Raw genomic sequence first — 24,510 nt, forward strand, 5'->3', positions numbered from 1 at the left:
CTCCATGCCAAATCATGTCTCCCAACTATCATCATTTGTCTCTGCGTCCTTACCAACTCGCCCAGCATCACCCACCATTGGCATGCTGACATGTGGAAATGAAATAAAATTAAAATCTAAATGTTTATTATATTTTTCAGTCTAATAAGCAACTACTCCCATTCATGAAGGCCTATTCAACTTTCTTTAAAAACTCAAGTACTTATGGCACTATGAAAGTAAATAGAGTTGCTTTCATAACTTCATATCAGAGTAGTTTTTGCTTTAAAGCTTCTCTCAGATTGTAGATTGTGAAAAGCAGTCAATTATTAATAATTATACCATAACCATCCTTGAACAAATGTCAATGAACAGCTTTTGCAACTGCTAGACGGATTTTTTTCAACTGTCATTCAGTGTTATAAGCAGGTGCAAATTGACTTCCCTCCTTTTAATCCCTTAAATGATTACAAAGAAGATTTGAAAATGATTTTTAGCACATGACTATTTTGCATTTCAATTGATTTATTTTTATAGATCAAAATTACAGAAACACTTACAAGGTTTACAATTTTATTACCAACTAACCCTGAGAAAACAAAGTATGACATCTGGCATATACATAAACACTGATAGAAAATTTCATACAAAGTACAATAGGAAGATAAAAATATACAGTTTCAATAGTTCTTAGAATCAATTTGTTTTATTTAAAGCTGAGACCATGTCTGCTTAGTTGATGTCTTGTGTCCTCAGCCAGAGCCAAATTTGTATAATTCTTAAGCTTTAGGCAAATGAATGTCTCCAATTTGCTTTCTCTTCAGTGCTGACTTTTGAGACGATGAGACGGAAACAAGGAGAAAGTTTTCCAGTCCTTATCATTAAGAATCAATTTTTCTTTCTCTCTGCTGTTCCGCTAAGCAGTTACTGAAATATTGTTCATTTTTGCACACCTGAGTCTGGATTGACTGTCTTTTCAAGCAGGCAACACTTTATGCCCAATATTTGCAAATTATTATGCAGTGTAAATGAAAACAAGATATCAGAGTTTCTTGATGCTCAATTCAATTGCCTGATTCCAATGTTTTTAGAAAGCATGATAATTCAGTTCAAACAGTTCTACCTATAGCACATGGACCACACCAGTTCACGAACGTTGCTTACTACCATCTTTTCAAGGGCAGCTAGGGATAGGCAATAAATGCAGACCAGTCAGTGATTCTCAGTCCCTAAAAATGAATAAACAATGGTTTAATCCATATTGGTTTCTTGAATTTGCCTCAACCTGTGATCACTGCAGCTATTTTGGTTCAATTTTTCTTCTATTTTAAAAATCATAACGATCCAGAAGGTCTTGAGTATTGAAATCAGATGATGTAAATTGAAAATTGATAGACCAGTGTTTACCACTATCATGATAAAAGGCGGATTAGTTTTTTTTTGACTCCTTAAAGCATTGAGGATTCAAATAACATAAGTTTTTAGTTCTACAGATCTACAAATCTTATATGCACTTTATAAGCATTTAAATCTCAAACATATAATGCAGGATAAGGCCCCTGCTGTAGGGAACATGGGGTTTGTTTCAACTCAGCACAGAGTTCAAATGACCAGGCTGAGTTTAGCTTTCATTAATGTGGAAGACACATCCCATTCCGTTTCCTCTATCTAAAAAATGGGATCTGCAAGAAGTGCAGGTGAGACTTCTGGAGTTGTATCCTGTCCTCTGTTTCTAAAGTTCAATAGAGTTTCCACAAAGCTTTGAACATCCAGCAATTTTCTTTAAAGTATTATGGAGCTGAAGTATCAAATCATAGCCAGTCTCCAAGCCTTTTCCACATACTACATTGTTAATGTTTTGAAGTGAAATAGATTCCATTTATGAGTCATAAAACCAACACGAATGTGCGCTGAAGTAAAATGTGACACTAATCAGTGAGTCATGGGACATGCTGTGACTATAAAGTTATCATTACACTAAAACATAGCATGACTTATTAAGTGCTTCTTGGGCACTACTGGACACTTTCTTTCTAGCTAAATCTACAATCGTCACCTTCAGTGATCTATTATTAACACTTTGTCTCTCTAAATTATACTACTTAATTATTATGCTCACTAATTGGTCAGAGTAGATATGTCATCATTTTAGTGAACAGACTACAGAATGGTTTCAGAGGAACTCAAGATCAGTTGGGAGGGATGAGTAACATTATGTCAGTAGTCTTAGTATTTCACGAAGGTTGTATAACTAACCCTAGAAACTTTCTAAAGACTCGATTTAATTTTTCCTGACTGTGGAAACTATGCTCAGGAAGCACATCTGTGAATACAGTAAAACATAGTATGAGCAAAAGAATGAAAATCAATTTATTATCAGTCACTGACACACTCAAGTAAATATTGAATTTACATAGAATGCTGAATATATCTATGCATTTTGGGAAGTAGCATCTAAGTCAACAGCTATGAATTGCTGTGGCAAAGACTAACAATGGATCAAAACACATTCCAAAATACAAGGTTAGTGCAATTATAAAACACTTTAGTTAGCCAACTGCTGAAAAGATATTATAGGTCTTTGACAATTTGCTGAAATAAGGCTGGACCCTATTGCATTCCCAGATTGTCAAGAACAATTAATTAAGTTGGATCTGCGAAAAGAGGGATAGAGATTGTAACAGAATCTACAAAAGAGGAAGCTGGTATCTAAGATCCTCAGATCTCAGAAATCACAAAGATCACCAAGACCTCTGAGTGGTCAAGCGACCTCAAGTCCAAAATTGGATATTCTAAACTGAACCACAGCCGGAGAAATCGGTCTGACAGAAAGTTGGACAAACTAAATTTAACAGTGGGCAGCAGCTATCGACTACAGACAACAGTGATAACCAAGATCAAAGAGATTACAAACATTCACAATCAGCCTGACAGCTGTGTAGTAGAAGTGTTGATCAGTCATTTTGGCATCTTGCCTGAGTATTTGCACTTTACATCTCCAAGCAGTTAAAGGTGTGGATGCAATCCCATTGGATGATTTGAACCCATCTCATGACCTCATTGGCTAAAAGTCACAGAACATTCTGGAAGGTCAGGGATGAGGGTGGATAAAAACATACATCTGGATGCCACTCCTGCAGTGAAGGCTCAGTGAAGATCCAGGGTAGACTTGTTGTAGAAAACTCTGTGGCAACCCAAGATAACCCAGGAGAAGATCCACCCTGACCAGCAAGTCCCACCTTTGTGGATGAGAGCCAGCTCTACATCAGAGAGAAAGATTTCAACGGTCCAGTTCAAACACATGGAACATTCAAGGTAATATTCTTTCTCAGAGACAAATAAAAATGCAGATGCTGGAATCCAAAATAGGCAAGCAGGAAGCTGAAAGAACACAGCAAGCCAGGCAGCATCAGGAGGTGGAGAAGTCCTGAAACATTGACTTCTCCATCTCCTTATGCTACCTGGCTTGTTGTGTTTTTCCAGCCTCCTGAATATCCTTTCTCAGACAGGTAGAGTTAGATAGAGAATAAATACTGTGGGAATTTGCGAAATGCTTGCATGGTGTTTTAAGAAGTATTTTGTTAATAAAATAGAGTTGAACCACAAACTGAATTCTGTGTCCCTTTGTCTACTTCACCAAAAAGCGCACTTGACTAAGTGCTTTTAATAAATAAGTAGATAGAAGTGTCCACAGTACAGACAACAACAACAAACACAATGATACCCAAAACCTCAGGGATCGCAAATACCATCAAGAACTCAGGGATCACTAAGATCTCAGAGATAACTAAGACCTCAGGGATCATAAAGATCACCAAGATCAGCCAAATCATGAAGATCACTAAAATCATAGAGATTACTAAGACCATAGAGATCATGAAGATTACTGAGATTACCCATGTTCTGTCAAGCAATGCCAGGTCTGCTCTGGCCGACGATCATCTACCACTGAAATCCTATACTGCGCTTTTTTCTCTTTATATCTCGACTTGACTATCTCAATGCAGTCTTGGCTAGCCTTTCATGTCTTATTCTCTCTAAACTTGAAGTCAGAAAATATGCTGCTGCCCATGTCCTAACTCATATGTTAAACACTGTCTCCCATTACCTGTGTTAGCACTCACCTACATTAGCTCCCAGTTAGCAAACTCTCAATTTTAAAATTCAAATTTAACATTATAATTCTCATTTATGAGTTCCTCGATGGTCAGGCCCAGACTCTACCACTATAAACTCCCCCAGCTCTGGAATTTAGCAGGCTGGAGTACTATTACATCTGTGTTAGGAGGGCAATAGGAGGCAACCAGCAAGAGTTTTGTTCTCAGCTATGCTTGACCCTTTGCTACGAGACTTCATGCTCACAGAAGGTACTGAATTCCCATTTGCCACATCCAACAATAAGAATAAATGGTTGAATTTACATGAGAGATGATGGCACAGTTCAAAGGCCATGTTATCAGGCTAGGAGATGAACAGTGATAGGCATGCAGAGCTTGACTCCATTCAGTTTGACATAATGAGCCTGCAATTACCATGAAGGTGGTTGATCCAAAGTTCTCCAGAAGGGTGACTGACCTGCAACATTAATTCCTTTATGTCTCCACAGAGGCTGCCTGACCTGGTGAGTTTCTCCAGTAATTTCTGTTTTTGTACCATGAAGATGGTTGGTCGATATTGGTCTTTGGCTGATGGTTGGTGATAGGAAAGGGAAACTACCTCAACCTTTTGCAAAGTGGTAACTGTGTCATTTCCTGGGTTTTCCCAATGAGAACTATTTCCCAATAATTCCTTTGAGAAGACTGGTACTTATTTGGTAGTTTGTGTCTCATAATTCTCACTACATTTCACTTGGTTTTGTTTTAAAATGCACATAAGCTTGCGCAAAGCTACTGAAGCAAATTTATATTGTTGAGTTTCCTGGTTTCTGAACAGAGGGGATTGGAGGATATAGCATGAAAATAACAGCCTCAAGGTCAACTAAAAATAGGTGCGCAAATTGGTCAAAATGCACTTGATCTTTTCAAAGCAATTCTGCTTCCAATTAAACTATAAAAAGATTTTTTGTTTAATTAAATCTGTTATTATGAGATAGTTTCTTACCTCAACAAGTTCATTACTCCAAATACTGGTATCCAACTTCAAACTACGAATTTTGGAAATATTTGAACCCAGTGATCGATGCTGACCTGGTTTTATTCAAACACAAATATAAAAACATGTTATTATTTATTTACGCAGATTAATATAAATGGGTTTTTTTCAAATTTGTTAATGGTAAATTTGAATTTTTATAATTCACAATGAAAACTCTGTAATGTTATTAGAAGTTTTTCTCATTTTGAGAGTGCATTTGCTTATGTAAAAGGCTGCATTTAATTTTAAATTTCTATGCCAGATCAAAGATCTTTCAATTTTAAATCCAAAGGAAGTTATGCTTTTGATGCAATGAAATTAACATTTCACCCACTTACCATGTAATGGAGGTTTGTTTTGTTCACTCATGGGCATCGGCTGTGCCAGCATTTAACACCCATCTGTAGTTGTCTCAAGAAGGTGGTGATGAATGGCAATTATTTTGGTGTTAGTAGACCCACAATTCTATCATGGAGAAGTTCCAGGAGTTTGACCCAATGACACAGAAGGAATAGCATTATATCTCCAAGTCAGGAAGGTGTGTGACTTAGAGGGTAACTTGGAGGTAATGGTTTTCATTTGTGTGCTGGCATTTCTGTTCTAGATGGAAGTGATTGTGATTTTGGAAGATGCTATCTAAAGAGCCTTGGTGAATTTCTGCAGGGTATCATGTAGGTAGCACACATCACTACTACAGATTTGAGGTTTAGGGAGAGGCTAAATAGGCTGGGGCTGTTTCCCCTGGAGCATCGGAGGCTGAAGGGTGACCTGATTAAGGTTTAAAAAATCATGAGGGGAATGGATCTTTTTTCTCTAGGTTGGGAGAGTGCAGAACCAGAGGATATAGGTTTTGGTTTAAAAGGGACCCAAGGTGCTATTTTTTCATGCAGAGGGTGGTGTGTGTATGGAATGAGCTGCCAGAGAAAGTGGTGGAGGCTGGTACAATTAAAACATTTAAAAGGCATCTGGATGGGTATATGAATAGGAAGGGTTTGGAGAGATATGGGCCAAGTGCTAGCACATGGGACTAGATTAATTTTAGTATATCTGGTTAGCAAGGGCAAGTTGGACCGAAAGGTCTGTTTCCATGCTGTATTTCTCCATGACAATGACTCTGAGTGTCAGTGGTCAGTGGGAGAGTGAATATTTGTGGAATTTTACCAATCAAGTGAATTGCTTTTGACTGGATGGTATCAAGCTTCTTTATTTCATTCATTCACTTGATGTGAGCGTTTCTGGCTAGGCCACCATTTGATGCCCATCCCTCTGGAGTCACATGTAAGCCAGATCAGGTGAAGATGGCAGTCACCATCCTTAAAGGGCATTAGTGAATCTGATGGGTTTTTTTTCCAACCATTGACAATGATTTTATGGTCATCAGTGGACTCTTAGTTCCATAATCTACCGTTGTGTGGTTTGAATGTAGATCCCCAGAATATGATGTGGGTCTCCAGATTAATAGACCTGTGATGATGCCACTAGGACCCCCCCCTCCCAAACAGTTAATGCAGTTGCACTCATCCAGGCAAGTGCAGAGTATTCCATCACGCTCCTGACTGTTTCATGTGGATTCAGGGAGTCACTTGGTGAGTTAACCCCTGCAACATTCCTAGCCTCTGAACGGTTTGTGTAGTCACAGTATTTATATGACCATTCCAGTTCAGTTTTTATTGGCCGAATGTTGATAATGCAGATTCAGTGATGGTGTTGCCATTGAATATCATGGGACAACGATTAGATTCTCTAATGCTGGAGTTCGTCACGGCCTGCCACAAGTGTGAGATCATCTCGGTCTTGCTGCATTTGTAGATGAACTGCTTTGACAGGTGAGTAGTTGGAAATGGTGCAATCATTAGGCAATCATTTGTTTGTTTCAAAATTGCTCCTGCCATTAAAGTTTGTGGAGTTAACTCAATTTTTATGCAACAAATAAATGAAATTGGATGTTCCAACTTCATTAGAAAAACAATCCTCATGTCTAAGCACATTACTCAATTTGTGAAGCCACGATAAAGATATTGGCGGCAGGTTTACAAGTAGGATAAATATGATATTTTTTGTGCGCAATTTTTAAAATGTGTTTGCCATAAGTTACATTTTAATTTTGGGATGTTTTACATTTTTGCAAAGCATTGAAGGACTGGCTGTATGATTGACTTTTGTGTTAACTGATTTTGTCTGTGATAATGCTTTTGGTGGAATATGATTAGAAAGAAACATGAAACTTAGGAAAAATGTTTTCTATATTTGATGGAAAAAAAAAGAAAAAATAACTTATTTGGAAAGGAGAAAATAGTAACAAGTGAAAAATGTAACTAACAAATTGCCCAAGACATCAACAGCCACAATATAGACAAGAGGCTCGACAAGAGGCTCAACAAGAGTGACAGACGTTCTCAGGCAATGTTGATGCTTTGACTATCCAAAACAAGCCAGTCAGATTACGGCTTAACTTTTCAGTAAGATCTCTTCAAAATCACAAACTCAAAATCTTCCATCAACCTGCATAATCATACAAGCTAATTTTTGTTTAATTGACATGAAAAATCTTTACAAACAGGCCAAAGAGAATTTGCATAATTTCTTCAACCAGTGCAGTTGGTGGACTCTCAGTTTGAACCGGACCAGCTTTATGAACGCGGGCTATTCTGATGGATGGTATCATGAATCAGTGACTTAGACTGCAGAAGAGAAACGTGAAAGTGGTTCTGATGGAACTAATTTGCAGGCCCCAGTTGGTGCACATGCTCAACCAGTTTTGCTGGTATTACACTGATGTTCCTGGCAGAAAATCTATCATTGGATGTTTTATCATAAAAATAACTACCAGGAATTTGCAGAGTGTACCTCCGATCACTCATCATCAACTCATCCAGGATTCAGATTAGTTTGCAACAAATTAGTAATAATCCATTGGAAGCACATTCAAAGAAATACCTAGCAAATACATTTGCCTGACCAAACTGGACTTTTAAAAAATTATTTATGTTTCACTCATAGGACATGGGAAGCACTGACTGGCCAGCATTTATTGCCCAGCCCTAGTTGCTTTTGAGAACTGCCTTTTTGAACTGCTGCAGTCCATTTATGTGATAGGTAGTCCCACAATACTCTTACGGATGGAACTCCAGGATACTGACCCAAGTGAAGGGTATTCCAGCACATTCCTGACTTGTGCCTTGTTGATGATGAACAGGCTTTGGGGAGTCATGAGGTGAGTTACTCACCATAAAATTGCCAACCTTTGGTGGGTTCATGTAGCCACAGTATTCATGAGGCTGATCTAGTTCAGTCTCTGGTCAATAACAGCCCCCATAATGTTGATAGTGAGAAATTCAGTGATGGTATTACCTTTGCATGTCAAAGAGAAATGTCAGCTTCTCTCCTGTTAGAAACAGTCACTGCCTGACTCTTCTGTGGCACAACGTTAGTTGTCACTTACTAACCCAAGCCTCAATGTTTTGCTGCACATGGTTGAGGACTAGTTCAGTATCCCTGAGGAGTTATGAAATATGTTGGGGATTTTGTAATAATTGGTTAATATCACCAATTCTGACATCACAAAGGTGGATCAAGGATAATTGCAACATCTTCTAGTAACTGATAAGATATCCACAGAGAAAGAAATCTCCAAGTAAAAAGTGGCTCAAGTTAAGTTTCAACATGTGGAAGCTATTTAGCTGGCAGCTTCAGACTGCGTGCAGCACACATTAGCTAATTCATAATCACAGAAGACAACATACTCGAGGGTTAGGAAATGCCTGCAAACTTGAATACCTACAAAAACACAAAAGACGACATTATGATTTGCACAGCTTCCTTTTATCCTCTTCCCATACCTGCACATTTTTTGCAGATGACAACACCGAGATTGATGGACGCCCATTCAGGATCTGGTGCACGGCAATCTGCACAGTTTCTGTTAGATTCGTTGAACCAGATCTTCTCTGCCACTTCATAATCTGACAGGCTTTCTGCTATTGATCCCCGCATAGCTTCAATCCATTCTTGTTTCTCTCGTTCAGATTCCGCTGTGAAGCTGAAATATTGATTTTTCCATTTCATTTTTAATTATCTAGTCTAATAGTACAATGCCACATTAATCTCACTGGATAAGAAACTGGGAAAAATAGTACCTATTTTACACTGGCAATATTTTATAACCAACTTGCTATCATAAAACAATATATGCATCGTTAATAACATTAACATTCTGTAAGTATTTAGGTACCAGTTATCTGGGATGTTAAGTAAATTTCATTTGCTCTCTCTTCACCTTTTAATATTTAAAGGAGTTAAAGAAAAAACTACAATTACCTAAAATAATGCTGCCAACACAATAATTCTATAGCATGCATTAAATTATCTTTTTGAATAACATTATTATGACGGTTCTGGTATAATAGATTTACTTTCTGACTTATCTTACTCCAGATTATAAGACCAGAAAAGCCATAAGACATAGGAGCAGAATTTAGGCCATTCAGCCCATCGAGTCTGCTCTGCTATTCAATCTGACAAGTTTCTCAATCCCATTCTCCCACTTTTTCCCTGTAACCCTTCATACTCAAGAACCTATTTATCTGTGTCTTAAATATACTCAATGACCTGGCCTCCCCAGCCTTCTGTGGCAATGAATTCCACGGATTCACCACTCTCTGGCTGAAGACGTTTCTCATTATTTCAGCTCTCATATTTTAAAAAGTGCTCTCATGAGCAAGTTCTAATTCCTATCTTTCATTTTGAGGTTATCTTACTATTGCCTAAGTTCTAGGGGAGCTTTTGGTAACAGTTATAGAGTCATAGAATTATACATTATGGAAATAGACCCTTCAGTCCAACTCGTCCATGTCAACCAGGTTTTCCAAACTAAACTAGTCCCACTTTCCGCGTTTGGCCCATCTCTCTATTAACCTTTTCTATTTATGCACCTATGAAATTGTCATCTTCATTAATGTATCAATATGAAAACAAGCTGTTTAAAATTATGATCAAGCACATAATATAATTATATTTTTTTTTCTAAGACTAATTGAAGGAGAAAGCCACTTACCTACTAGACAAACTAGAAAAAAAAAAGGATCTCGGGCCAGTAGTTAGTAATCCAGGCAATACTCTGGGGAGAAAGTGAGGACTGCAGATGCTGGAGATCAGAGCTGAAAAATGTGTTGCTGGAAAAGCGCAGCAGGTCAGGCAGCAACCAAGGAACTGAGAATCAACGTTTCGGGCATAAGCCCTTCTTCAGGAAACCTGAAGAAGGGCTTATGTCCGAAACGTTCATTCTCCTGCTCCTTGGATGCTGCCTGACCTGCTGCGCTTTTAATACTCTGGGGACCCAAGTTCAAATCCCACCATTGAAGATGATGAAAATTTAATTAAAACAAATCTAACAGCAATGTCCTAATGAAGACCGTGAAACCATTGTCAATTGTTGCAAAAACTCATTTGATTCATTAATATCCTTTAAGGAAGGAAAACAGCCATGTGATTCCAGACCTACAATAACGCAGTTAACTTGTAACTGCCATCTGAAATGTCAAAGTATCAATCACTGAAAAGTCTCACAAAAGGAGAAAAAAGCAACAGACCACCTGATATTCACTCAGGCACGAGAAATCACAATAAACCCAGCCTTGCCAAATTGGTAATATCACCTCACTAACATCCGGGTATTATACCAGAATTGGAAGAGATGTCCCTCCGACTAGTCAAGGAACGTCCTGATATAGTTCAATTCTCAAAATCAAACCTCAGACAAACGTCGCAGGCTATCCCATCAAGGCATTTTAGAAGTATGTTAAGAGTAAGATGATTACTAGAGAATGAGGGAGTCCTATTAGAAAGTAAAGGGGCAATCTGTGCACAGAGTGAGGTCTTCAATAAATACATTGCATCTGTATTTACAAAGGAGAAAGACATTGTTGCTGTGGATTTCAGTTGGGATGGGGAGGAACATGTTAAGATTAATAAGGAGGAAGTATTAGATGTTTCAGTGAGCATAAAGGTGTATAAATCCCCAAGGCCTGATGAGATCTATCCCAGGCTTCCTGTGGGAGGCAAGGCAGGAGATTGCTGGGAGCCTGGCAGATATGTTTAATACTTGGCTGGCCACAGGCAAAGTGCAACATGATTGTTGAATAGCTAATGTGGTTCTTTTGTTCAAGAGGGCAGCAGTAGAAGGCCAGGTAATTACAGATCAGTTCATCTCACAACAGTGGGGGAGACATTACTGGAAGAAAAATCTGAGGGACAGGATTAATCAACACTTGGAAAGGCAGGGATAGATTAGGGATAGTAAGCACAGATTTAATTGAGGAAGTACCTATCTGATTAATTGAATTGTTTATTTTTGTTAAATATGTGACCAATTATACAAATGAGGGTAGTGTAGTTGATGTCGTTTATATGGATTTTAGTAAGGCCTTTGACAAGATCCTACATGGAAGCTGGTCCAAAAGCTAAGAGTCCATGGGATCCAAGACAAGTTGGCAAAGTGGATCCAAAATTGGCTTGCAGACGGGAGACAAAGAGAGAAGGTGAAGAATTATTCTTGTGATTGGAAGCCTGTGGCCATTGGTTTACTGCAGTGACCAGTGCTGGGACCCTTGCTGTTTATTATGGCCATTAATGACTTGAACTGAAGACTTTAGAGCAAGATAGGACAGTCAACAACAATAGAAGTTACAAATTTGTGGGGATTCCGAAGCTAACCCAGACTAGCAGTTCCCAGATTATTTTTGTGAATCCATGAGGAATACTTCATCTCCTGGGGAGCCGACATATTCCTAGTCCACTTCCTAGGAATATGTATTTAATAGGTATGGCATTCTTTAAGTATCTATTGTAGCAACTGGCTGTTTCTATATTGTAGAAATTACATAAATTGACATATTTAGAGGGATTTACATCCAAACTTTCAGTTCAGTTTAGCTGCATCTAACACCGTGAACATTATGACATGAATCTGTTGTAAGGGAATTTCATTCTCATTACATACATTATGGAACCCAATAGAATTATTGAACCTTTGTGCACAGCTTTCAAGGATAGTTGCTGTGAAGGCAACACATTTCCATAATCAACTGTGCCACTGAGCATGTTTAGTGTGTTAATTAAACAGTCCCATAGTTCCTCAGATTTTTAAAATGTATTCTAATGATCTGTCGTTGAGTTATTGAGTGTGTAGTTAATATTCACTACTGATTAACTCCTGCTCCTTCTCTTAAATAAAATAAATTCAGGAAATTCAATAGGTTTCTGAGTATAAAATCTGCATAAAATATGCATGTATGCATAATCTGTACAAAATAAAACCAATGTGCTGCATAACGGGTCTGCATTTTTGGTCTATGCAGAATTGTATAACAAAATGGACTATGGTCCAAAGTGGAGTTTAAGGGGGGAAGATTGTAAATTATGTAATTCATACAATTACTTAAAAGAAAACAACTTGCTCACACAAGAAAACAGTCCATTTTCTTTAGCAACAATTTGTTCTAGTCCCAACATAAGTCAATAAAAGCAAGTCATTAAAGAAATATGACAACTAATGCTGCAAGAATAGTTATGTCTATATAGTTGTCAAAGTCACACTTTTCTGCACAACAAAGATAAAGAAATAGATTAGTCACAACATCCAGTTCTGGTTTATGCTCTGGAAATTACAGGCAATTTTTATTAACTTTACAGAATACACAATTATGGTTGTGCTACTATTGGTACTGAAGCCTCAAAGCCCACGATGCACATTACTTTGACAGTAGGTAGAATACAAGTGTCACACAATCCTCTTATGTATTTATTTTTATAAATATGTCAAATATGTTTTTATACACAGCTCGTGAACTTTACTGCTTTGGGAGTTCTTACCCATCTTAGCTATAGTTAATTTATTTATCCTTCTGAAATAATTATATTGTTCCAACTTCTATGAGTGAATAAAAATAAACCGCATTGTTGTTACTGTAGTTTGATGGGTATTACTTCCCCAGTATTGATGCAACTGACTGGTGTATCTTTAGCTGTGTGGAATGGAGTAAATTGCAATTAACTTTGACCATATGATATAGGAGCAGAATTAGGCCTTTTGACTCATTAGGTCGGCTCCATCATTTGATCATGACCGATATGTTTCTCAATCCTTGTGTTCTCTCTGTAATCCTTGATCCCCTTATTAATCAAGAACCTATCTCTGTACATTTAACAACTTGACCTTCACAGCCCTCTACAGTTCCACAGATTAACCACCTTCTGGCTGAAGAAATTTCTCCTCATTTCAATTTTAAAGGATCATCCCTTCACTCTGAGGCTGTGCCCTTGGGTACTGGTTTCTCCTACTAGTAGAAACATCTACTCTACATTCAGCGTATGATTTGAGCAAGTTAAAATACACAATGTAATGGCATAAGACCTAAGGTGCTCCTAAAAGTTAACGGAATTCCGGTGTGTGGGTCATAAGTCTACAATCCTTTAAGATTTGGCCAAAAGGCAACTCCAAGTCCACAGCAATATGATCGTTTCTCAACTGCCCCCTGACATGGTCAATATGCCATTAAGCAAAAGGGCAATTAGGGAGCAGCAAGAAATGCTGTCCTTGTTAGCAACAGACACATCCTATCAAAGAATAAAGGGGTCTCCTTTATCAGTCCATAATTCTCAAAGCAATACAGTAGAACAGACTGCAAACATTAATCCCATTAGACCATGTAACAGAGGGATGAAATTTAAGGTCGAAATTGGGGTAACTTATAAAGAATTTACCTGAAATTTCGGAATGGAGTAGATAATTCAAAGCTTTTACGATCGACATCTTTGACTGTTGCTACATTTGTGTTAACCATTGTAATACCAATTCCACTTTTAAAATCCTTTAAAATGAAAAAAAAAGTTAATATTTCATTTCCAATGTAATCTGATGGCTATCAAGCAGTTGTATAACGAGACAAGAACTTCAGTTTTCTGAAGGCATTTATTCAGATGCATCCGATGAATTTTCTTTAAAAAAGTTACATTAGGACAGACCACAGATATTGGCATTTATACTGACCTTTGAAGCCTTCAAAGAAAACAAATCACTCCACTGATGAAGATCAACTTGTGTCCCCAATATTAACATGAAGTGCTGCTTGATGCAGGTGATTACCATTTTGAAAAGTCATCTTGAACTGACTCATATACCGGACACATCTTAAAGTCCCATGCACCTATTAAAAGAGGTGACGACCTATTGCTAAACTATCAATCCAGAGACCAGGTAATGTTCTTGCGATCTGGGTTCAAATCTTGCCATGACAGATGGTGGAATTTGAATTAATTAAAAAACATTAAGTGTATAAGTCTTGCTAAGATTTGCTTTCCCAAAATGCAGCAACTCGCATTTATCTGAATTAAACTCCACCTGCCACTTCTCAGCCCATTGGCCCATCTGATCAAGATCCTGTTGTAATCTGAGGTAACCTTCTCCGCTGACCACTGCAGATGACACCAAAATTGGAGGTGTAGTGGACAGCGAAGAAGGTTACCTCATATTACAACAGGATCTTGATCAGATGGGCCAATGGGGACGAGAAGTGGCAGATGGTGTTTAACTCAGATAAATGTGAGGTGCTGCATTTTGGGAAAACAAATCTTAGCAAGACTTATACACTTAATGGTAAGGTCCTAGGGAGTGTTGTTGAACAAAGACACCATGCAGTGCAAGTTCTGTCCTGGGGTGCAGTGGGGTTCTGTCCTGGGGTGGGGTGGTAGGTGAGGACCAGTGGGGTTCTGTCCTGGGTTCTGTCCCCACTGGTCCTCACCTACCACCCCACCAACCTCCATATACAACGTATCATCCGCCGTCATTTCCGCCACCTCCAAACGGACCCCACCACCAGGGATATATTTCCCTCCCCTCCCCTATCAGCATTCCGAAAAGACCACTCCCTCCGTGACTCCCTCGTCAGGTCCACACCCCCCCCCACCAACCCAACCTCCACTCCCGGCACCTTCCCCTGCAACCGCAAGAAATGCAAAACCTGCGCCCACACCTCCCCCCTTACTTCCCTCCAAGGCCCCAAGGGACACTTCCATATCTGCCACAAATTCACCTGCACCTCCACACATATCATCTATTGCATCCGCTGCACCCGATGTGGCCTCCTCTATATTGGGGAGACAGACTGCCTACTTGCGGAACGTTTCAGAGAACACCTCTGGGACACCCGGACCAACCAACCCAACCACCCCGTAGCCCAACACTTTAACTCCCCCTCCCACTCCACCAAGGACATGCAGGTCCTTGGACTCCTCCAGACCATGGCAACATGACGGTTGGAGGAATACCGCCTCATCTTCTGCCTGGGAAGCCTCCAACCACAAGGGATGAACTCAGATTTCTCCAGTTTCCTCATTTCCCTCCCCCCACCTTGTCTCAGTCAAATCCCTCAAACTCAGCACTGCCTTCCTAACCTGCAATCTTCTTCCTGACCTCTCCGCCCCCACCCCACTCCGGCCTATCACCCTCACCTTGACCTCCCTCCACCTATCGCATTTCCAACGCCCCTCCCCCAAGTCCCTCCTCCCTACCTTTTATCTTAGCCTGCTGGACACACTTTCCTCATTCCTGAAGAAGGGCTTATGCCTGAAACGTCGATTCTCCTGTTCCTTGGATGCTGCCTGACCTGCTGTGCTTTTCCAGCAACACATTTTCAGCAACTTATATATTGAGGTCATACAAAACCATGATCATTTATATGCTGTGATTTATGGTAACAGTCCTAGTGAAGTGGTCATCAGTGCTGTTCAAAATATAACATAATTGGTTAAGAAATAGATGAATGTCTATGTTCCGAACTCTGTGCACTTCAAGATTTACTATATATACCTGTGTAAAAATCATGATCATGTAGAAGTTGACCTATGATTTTTGGCTTAAGAAATTGAAACATTTACATGGTTTTCTGTAATTTTGCATGAACTCATATGAAGAGCTGTTGTGCCACACTATGTTTCAAAGTTCTCTACCTCCTGTCAATTTTGTTTGGCTCATTGATATTGTGTGGTTTTGAGTTTCACATGTCAGACAAGGGTGGCTGATTAAGTTGCTTTCCAATCAGGACAGGAAAATATGGCATACAGTCAGGAAATAGCCCATCATATCACTACAGAGTTGGAAAAGAGACTACATTGACTCAGAATTTGATGAAAGACAAGAAGGAGGCAGTACTTCCCTCTTTCTATACCAGTGTGAAAGGATAGATCGCATCTCAGGAAATGCAGACACATTTTTACAAGGGTCGGAATATTATCAGGGCCTGAGTGTTGTAAATGATGGCAAGAAATCTAAGATAATCACGCAACAAGTGTGATCAAGGTATCAAGGCAAGATTCTTACTAGGCAGCAGGAAGTTGTCTATTAAGGGTGGGTTATGAGTCATTAACAATTTTACTAACTGCACATCTTGCCTCATCAGTTTGCAACTTCCCATCCTGCAAGCAACTAGGTACCAACATTCCACTCACTGGTTCCTACAAAGGCCCTCTGCCATGTTGGATGCCAGTTACAATCATCTCAGAGCACTCGCCATGGAAACCAACTACCCACACACCACATCCTCCAACACTGATGTCTGATCATTGGCAGCATTGAAGAACCCTCAAGGGACACCTGCAATGCTGTTTAAAGGATGCTTCTGCACTTTAGTGCTGCATCGTTGGGTGCAATAGCAACTATCATTGCAATCCGGCAACAGGGACACTGGGTGCTCAGGGAAATTCACCGAGGTCATGGACTGGACCATCTTGGATTTTCTTGGTACTCACTTCTGATCTGAGCTTACCAGGACTTTTACAGCATCCATGCGCTGCCTTTCTTGCACTCTGCCTCTCTGCCAGAGATACCAGGCTAACAGCACTTCAGTGTTACCTTGCTGTTGAGCACAGTTACAAAGCCAGGAAGCTTGTCATGATCGTCAGCAGTCCTCATTCAAGTCATGGGGGTCCTGGCACAGTTAGTCAAGGGCAGCCTTCCACAACATTCACGGATGTGGACAAGGTCAGTCAGGCACTTGGGCAGTTAGGGTCAAGATCCTCTCCTCTGAAAGCGGAAAGAGCCAAATATCAGGAAGCCCACCATTTCTGTCCTGTTGTGGTGGAGAGCTTTCCTCTTAGAATGAAAGGAAATCGGGTATTCAGGGAGATGAACATGGGTGGCACAGCTGTCACCTTTGCTAAAGGTAAGAACGACTGCATTCGCAGCACAGGGGGCACTCAGGGTTAATGGGGTCGGGGCGTGAGGTGACTAACAGCGGGTGGGGGAGAAGGTGTTGAATGCAATAGAGTGAGTGGCTGTGTCTGAGCCTTGGTGAGAGTCAGGTCCAGGAGAAGAGATAGAGTGTGAGGCAACAGAGAAGTGGTGGTGACACCCAAGCTGTTGGAGTGAAGGAGGGCATGGACTTGTTCCCAATATTCATGTGCAAACTGTTAAACTGAGACTGCACTGACATGGGTGGAAGCTCAGATTAAGTTGGCACAGTCTGGGTGTTGTGGTCTCTAGTGGTGGTCCTAGAGGGAGAGGGTGTCCCACCACAACATCACTCTGTTCAGCAGGACATCCCTCCAGAAACCTGCCCACAAAGCTGGGTGCCAAATTAATATTCGCCTGTCACATATGAGACACATGTCAGGATAAAACACCGTGCAGAAGTTTGGCACCATCCAATACAAAGCAGCCTGCTTGATTGGCAGCATATCGACAAGCTCTTTACACACTGTTCAGTAGCTGTAGCATGTCCCATCTACAAGATGCATGGCAGAAATTCATCAAAGATCATGTGTCAACACCTTCCCATCCCCCGATCACTTCCTTCTGGAAGGACAAGGGCAGTAACTGCAGGGGAACATCACAACACCACCTGCTAGTTCTCCTCTGAACCATTCACCATCCTGACTTGGAAATACATTGTTGTTCTTGCAGTGTCACTGGGTCAAACTCCTGGAATTCACTCTCTCCCCTGTTGGTCTACCTACTGCACACAGACTGCAGCAGTTTCAGAAGGCAGCTCACCACCACTTTCTCAAGAGGAACTCAGGATGGCCAATAAATGGAGGAGAAAGTGAGGATCGCAGATGCTGGAGATCAGAGTTGAAAAGTATGGTGCTGGAAAAACACAGCAGGTCAGACACCATCCATGGAGCAGGACAGTTGACGTTTCGAGCATAAGCTTTTCATCAGCAATGAGGGGGTGGCCCAAGGGGACTGAGAGATAAATGGGAGGGGGTGAGGCTGGGGTCGGGGTAGTAGCGATAGGTGGATGGAGGTGGGAAGGAAGATGGACAGGTAGGACAGTTCAAAAGGGCGGTACTGAGTTGGAACATTGGATCTGGAATAAGGTGGGGTTAGGGAAATGAAGAAATTGGTGAAATCCACATTGATCCTGTGTGGTTGCAGGGTCCCAAGGCAGAAGATGAGGTGTTCTTCCTCCAGGCGTCAAGTGGCTAGAGTTTGGCGATGGAGGTCCAGGACTTGCACGTCCTTGGTCGAGTGAAAGGGGGAGTTAAAGTGTTCGGCCACAGGGCAGAGGGGTTGTTTAGTGCATGTGTCCTAGAGATGAACTCTGAAACGTTCTGCAAGTTGGCATCCTGTCTCCCCAGTGTAGAGGAAATGACACCGAGAGCAATAAATGCTGACCTAGCCAGCCTCACCCACATCCTCAGAGTGAACAAAAAGTAACATGAGAAGCTACAAGTGATGGTCCGAATGATGGCACTATCAACAGTTGAAAGGTAGCCTATAATTTTGGCCTTGTTAGTTGTCAGAGTGACGATCCCTTCTGGATTCCTCTCAAGATGTTATTTTTATCTTTCCTCTATGTGGATCTAAAGCAAGAAATTCTAACAACCCCTCAAAATGGTTACTTCTGTAGAAGTCAACTCTTAAACATTCACCACAAAAAACTAGTCCAAGGATTAGATGGTTACACATATTTACACAGCAATTATGTGCTGTTACTAAGTGACATGTGGCACTAACAGCAACCATATATCTAACGTGATGGGAACATAAGAAATCATAACAGAAGTAGGCCATTTTAGCCCCTCAAGTCTGCTCCACCATTCCACTATTCAATAAAATCATGCCGACTTGCCCCAAGGCTCAACTCTCCAGATTTTTAAAAAATCTACTTCCCTTTTTAAGTACTTCCAGAGATCTAGCCTTCACACAGTTTGGATTCAGAATTCCTGATATTTACTAACCTCTGAGTAAAGATTGCCTCACAGCACAATGTTTAAACAAGTTTAATATGGTCTCTAGTGAGAGAATTCCCTCAATTGTAAAAACAATTACCCTGTCAAGTCTCTCAGAATCATGTATATTCCAATATTTTAAAAAAACTAATGAATAAAAGCCTAACCTGTTTACCCATTCTTGATAATGTCCACCCCTTGAGCTCAGGATTCAATCTAATCAATCAATCAATCTTTTTTGGACAACCTCCAATATCAGCAAATTCTTCCTCAAATAAAGGGGAAAAAAACTCCAGATATAGCCTCACCAATAATTCCCAAGAATCCCAATTCCCTAGCCATGACAAAATTCAATTGTCCTTCTTATAAGTATTTGTTGCAATTGCATACTAATGTTTTGTGTTTCCTGAGTCTGATTTTGAAACACAAAGATTTCTGTTTTTCTTTCTCTCTGTCACAAGAAATTCCAGAGAGGCAGTTTAACCAGATTTTCATTTAGCAACCATCAGAGAGAAAGCACCTTCAAGTATAAGCATGTCCTCCCTGGATTGATTGCTTTTAGAATTGTCAGATACAGTGAGTCCAGATATCCAGAGTACCATCTTCTCAAGATCATACAGAGCAGAAAACTATTTGACACCATTTTGTTTTCAAGTCAAGTGAACCATTTTGGATGCACTGAATGGACTGGGTTGACTGATGTAGTGAATTATAAAGAAGTGGAATAGACAAAATATTGAGACATACCTGCTCACTCTTATACAGCCAAATGATGCTGCCTCGCAGTACAACAAAGATGCGAGCTTTGTAGCCTCTCAGCTCGAGATAACCAAATTTATCAGCTGTAACAGCACATCGCGAATTCAATTGAGAAAATATGTTAGACTGTGATCTTAGTGCAGTGAGAAGTGTGTCCATCCAGTCTTCTCTATCACCTGTCAAAGAAAATCACAGGAATTCAACCAGTCTCATTCGATCACAATATTCCAAAGTCCTTGTTTTTATTTTTTGGAATTTATCAATCAGACACTATGTACTTAAAATAAAAATAGGTGGAGATGACAACAGGAGTTAAAAACCACGTGCTCAGTTCCCACTTTAACACTGGGAATTCTTTACAAAGGTTATTACATTTGAAATACTTGTATGTTAACATTTTAGCCAGGGTCACTAGGGTACAGTTTAAATCAGCTTGGAGAGGTTTACAATCAATCAATCTTCTCTGTGAAACATCATAACAATTTATCTTGTGTCTCTCTTTTAATAGAGCCTTTTGAATGTACCAGTCCTCATTTAGGGTCCTTAATGAAGCATTGATATTTGGAATCACAAATGAAACCTTGCTGTGTTCCACCATCAGTCCTATATTACCCTGGCCCCACCCTCAACACAATCAAGAGTGTGCTACTAAGTCAATTCACAGTTAAACTTGCTCGGAAGACAAATACCTGAATTCGATCTTTTTTCCCCCACTCCCCACCCTCGAATGTAGCTCTCTCTGTACAATCATTTTAGCTTCTGATTGTTCCATGCACATTTGCTGACAATCTAGCTCCATCTACTGGAGAAAACAACATTGCTTTCCAAAATAATTGCGAATCAATTTTAATGGTATCCATTTAATACAAGAGGAAGTATCTGATCTGTGCTCTGCCAATAAAACAGTTAACACCCCTCCCTCATTCCATCTTTCCACCTCATGGTTCAACACAACAAAGTAAAACTTCGAACAAAACAAAAGCTTGAGTGGTTAGCAATCTAATGCAAAAAGTTTAAACAGAGATTATAAAATCACAAATCTGCTCAAGCTCACTTTCCTCTGTTTCAAAGTAAATAAATGGTGGAAGATAAGCTCAGAGCATAAGTGTCAAATGTAATGTTAAAGCTAAGATGTAATTAAAAGTGTTGTTATGCAACATGCTACTCAATTAAGGTCATGAGCTTAAGATGTACTACCGAGGGAATTCTGTGTTAGACTGCGACATTATAATTCAGGAAATGCAGCCAATGTGGCAACTTAACAAGCAAGGTGACCTTCGTACCATGTAATACTTCAGCCTGTCCTGATGTCAAGACGTGAATGTTTGGCTATTCTGTACCCAATTCTGAGGCTAAGATTAAGAATTCAACTGCAACCTCCACCACCAGACATTGCCAATTGCATAGTAAAGTTTTGATTTGCAAAATGTAATATATTGTAAACCGCTATGTAATATACATGAGCAAAAAACTGTAACTGCTCTGAAATGAGAAACAGGAAAAAGCTCAACAGGTCAGACTGCATCTGTGGACAGCAGCAGAGCAAAGGTTTCAGGTCAGTGACCTTCCATTGGAATTGACGAGCAGTGTTTTCATGAACGGTCATCAAAGTGAAACATAACTCTGTTTCTCTCCAAAGATGTGACACGACCTGCTGAGGTTTTCCAGTTTTTTTTATTCTTCGTATACATGGTATTTTGATGGACTTGAAATTACAACAAATCCAAGATTCCTCACAGGCATCAGTAAAATGAATCACACTTTTAAAAGCAGTGAGATTGCTTTACACGCTAACATGGTGCTTGCATGGGACTCTCAGATCATTTGGAAAAACCATCAAGTGTTTCACTCAGGAATAAAATAGAGGACAGGACAAAATTAAATAAAGACAACTGATGGATGGGTTGTTTCCGATTGAGAGTGAAGTAGTTGCTGTAGGGACCTGCATTGGCTTACTACTTTGAACCATCGGCACTTAACAGGTGGTAAAGAGATAGATAAATCACAAAAGAGGAGAACATTTTCAGATCTATCATTTCCAATAATAGATTGAATCACAATCCTCGTGTATGTTGCTTTCTTACCTTCTTTTTCGATCCTAAAAGTAAACGTTCTGGTGGAAGAAACCACCTCAAACTTGTTGTCTCCTAACTCTTGAACTCTGATTATTGAAGAGAGTGGGATGATTCCTTTTGAGTACATTTCCTTTGATGAGGAACAGGAAGATAAAAAAAAAGCTATTAGTTTATGCCTTTTCTAACTTACAGTGAACATTTATAAACTGAGATTGAAGTTACTAAACAATATCCATTGGGCAGCACACTCCCATCATATAGATTTGACCTCTTCAATGGAGCACCTGGGATACTCTACTGGTCTATTGAAACCAATACCAAATCAAAGTGTTAATAAAGTGAATACCAAGCATTTTCTTAAAGTAAAAAGCTACAGGTCAAACTTTAGAATTCATTATAGCTCATTTCAATCTGGGAGAATTCTGAATCTTTTTGTTTTTGGTTTATATTTCAATATCTGATTTAGAAAAATGTTTCTTTCATTTTATTTAAAACTCAATTATGCCTATTATTTTCCAACTGGATTTAAAGTCTATTTTATAAAGAACTCATACTGATTAGATGTCTTGTTTCATCCAATTATAATTTATGAAAGTACGCCTGTATCATCCTACTTGATGATCTACAATATAATTATATTTCTATCCCAATAAAGGAGGTGTGATAAGCAATCACTGATTTCAGATGGGAAATATTTTCACCCACCTCCCCTCCATCGCATCAATCACAAAATTTCTAAAGAGTTTTTCCTTGCCAAATTGATTTGTAATATTCATTGTTGAGTTCTCAATTAATCATGTTGTAATATTAAAGAGTTTTTAAGATGATCAGTTTTGAACAATGTGTGATTTATGATGCAAATGCTTACAATAACATGGTAATTACAACATTGATATTAAGTTTACAACTACACTGTTAGACTAATTTCCCAGGAAAGTTGGAACATTGTCAAAGTTTCACATTGTTTATGCTTGATCTCAAAAGCTTGTCATCAACTCTCACATGCAAGAAAACCTTTCAACTAATGTTGCAGGTCTACTTGAAAATAGCTAGATATTCTACCTGCAATGGCAGTAATCAAAACAGCTTTATAGATTATCAGAATTATAAGAGGCTAAGACCATCTAAGAAAGCCAGGAAATGAAACAGTGATATTTTATAACTTAATAAGCTTTACTTTTACTCATTTGGATGGGCATCTTGCTGAACACGAACATAGGAACATGACAAAATTTGTGACATCTTTCTTCTCAGAGTTACTCATTTAGGAAACGTATGTGTATCTATAAGCTGAGAAGAAAGTCTGGTGATATTAACTACAATTTTCAACAACGAAGCTTTTCAGCTCAATCAATGTATTACATTTTACCAACAAGGCGTTCTTTATAAATACCAACTATTTATTTTAAAAACCATTGTTCCTGAGATTTTTTTTAATTTTCACTTTTCAATCCTGGCTTTTATTTTTGGTTAGAAAAACTTGTAATCATTGGTTTATAAATTTCTCAGTTATGGGATGGTGCAAAGAAGAAAGAATTAGAGGCATACAAAATGAAAGTATATTAGAGTTAGTAGCAGTCAAAACTACAATGGTACATGAATGATAACCATAGTGGTTTTCTTCTGTATAAACTATCATTAGGCCAACAGCGAACTGAAAGTATACAACATCATACGGCACGTGACCGATACATCTGAAACGCCAGGGTTATTGCAAGAACAATCTAGGAAACGTAACTAAAAGTATAGTAAAATATATTGTAGATTAACATAATTTGCTGGAATGCAGTAGCATAGAGGTAACATTACTAGATCAAACCCCCAGATAGTACTCTGGGGAAAAGGTTTTGAATCCCAACATGACTGACGGTGAAGTTTAAATGTAGTAAAACAAAATTGAAATTGAAAGCTAGCCTAATGGCAACTATGTAACCATTGCTGATTGTCGCAAAAACCTATCTGGTTTACTAATGCACTTCAGGGAAGGAAATCTATCATCATTATCCAGCCTGGCCAACATGTGACTCCAGACACACATTTCAGTAAAGTGGTTGACTTTTAAAGGCCCTCTGAAATAGCTTAGCAAGCCATTCCAGAGCAAGAAATATTAGCCCAGGCAGTGACATCCATAATTCTTGAATGAATGAAACAGAAATCAGAAATACTTTAATGCGGAGTGCAAGTTTAGAAGTTTCATTATGTGTCAATGTCTTAAGTTAGGAAAATGTAGTTTCATAATGGCAGTCATGGGTTATTTTATCCTGTTCTGAATTTTTTTTAAAAAAACTTAGATAAATCCTAATAGATGCTGTGTGACTTCTATAGGGATATACTCAGA

At 39.2% G+C, this 24,510-nt stretch overlaps 1 protein-coding gene and 1 long non-coding RNA gene across 6 annotated transcripts in view; one reads left to right on the forward strand and one right to left on the reverse strand.

Moving 5' to 3' along the window:
• Positions 1–24,510, reverse strand: part of arap2 (ArfGAP with RhoGAP domain, ankyrin repeat and PH domain 2) — a 311,926-nt gene that overhangs the window by 137,064 nt on the left and 150,352 nt on the right. For all 5 annotated transcript variants that reach the window (XM_087987064.1, XM_087987070.1, XM_087987078.1 and 2 more), the window contains exons 8-12: positions 22,182–22,302; positions 20,086–20,273; positions 13,873–13,979; positions 8,952–9,151; positions 5,080–5,165 (exon numbers count right to left, since the gene is read on the reverse strand). In XM_087987064.1, coding sequence (XP_087843190.1) covers positions 5,080–5,165; positions 8,952–9,151; positions 13,873–13,979; positions 20,086–20,273; positions 22,182–22,302 — 702 coding nt within the window. The remainder of the gene's footprint in view (positions 1–5,079; positions 5,166–8,951; positions 9,152–13,872; positions 13,980–20,085; positions 20,274–22,181; positions 22,303–24,510) is intronic.
• The window catches only part of LOC148152129 (uncharacterized), a 170,644-nt gene that overhangs the window by 29,255 nt on the left and 116,879 nt on the right, over positions 1–24,510 (forward strand). The gene's annotated exons all lie outside the window — the stretch shown is intronic.

Source organism: Chiloscyllium plagiosum, unplaced genomic scaffold (assembly GCF_037043375.1).
Source record: "Chiloscyllium plagiosum isolate Xiang-an unplaced genomic scaffold, Cpla_swu_hap1 HiC_scaffold_1, whole genome shotgun sequence".
NCBI classification, from domain to species: Eukaryota; Metazoa; Chordata; class Chondrichthyes; order Orectolobiformes; family Hemiscylliidae; genus Chiloscyllium; species Chiloscyllium plagiosum.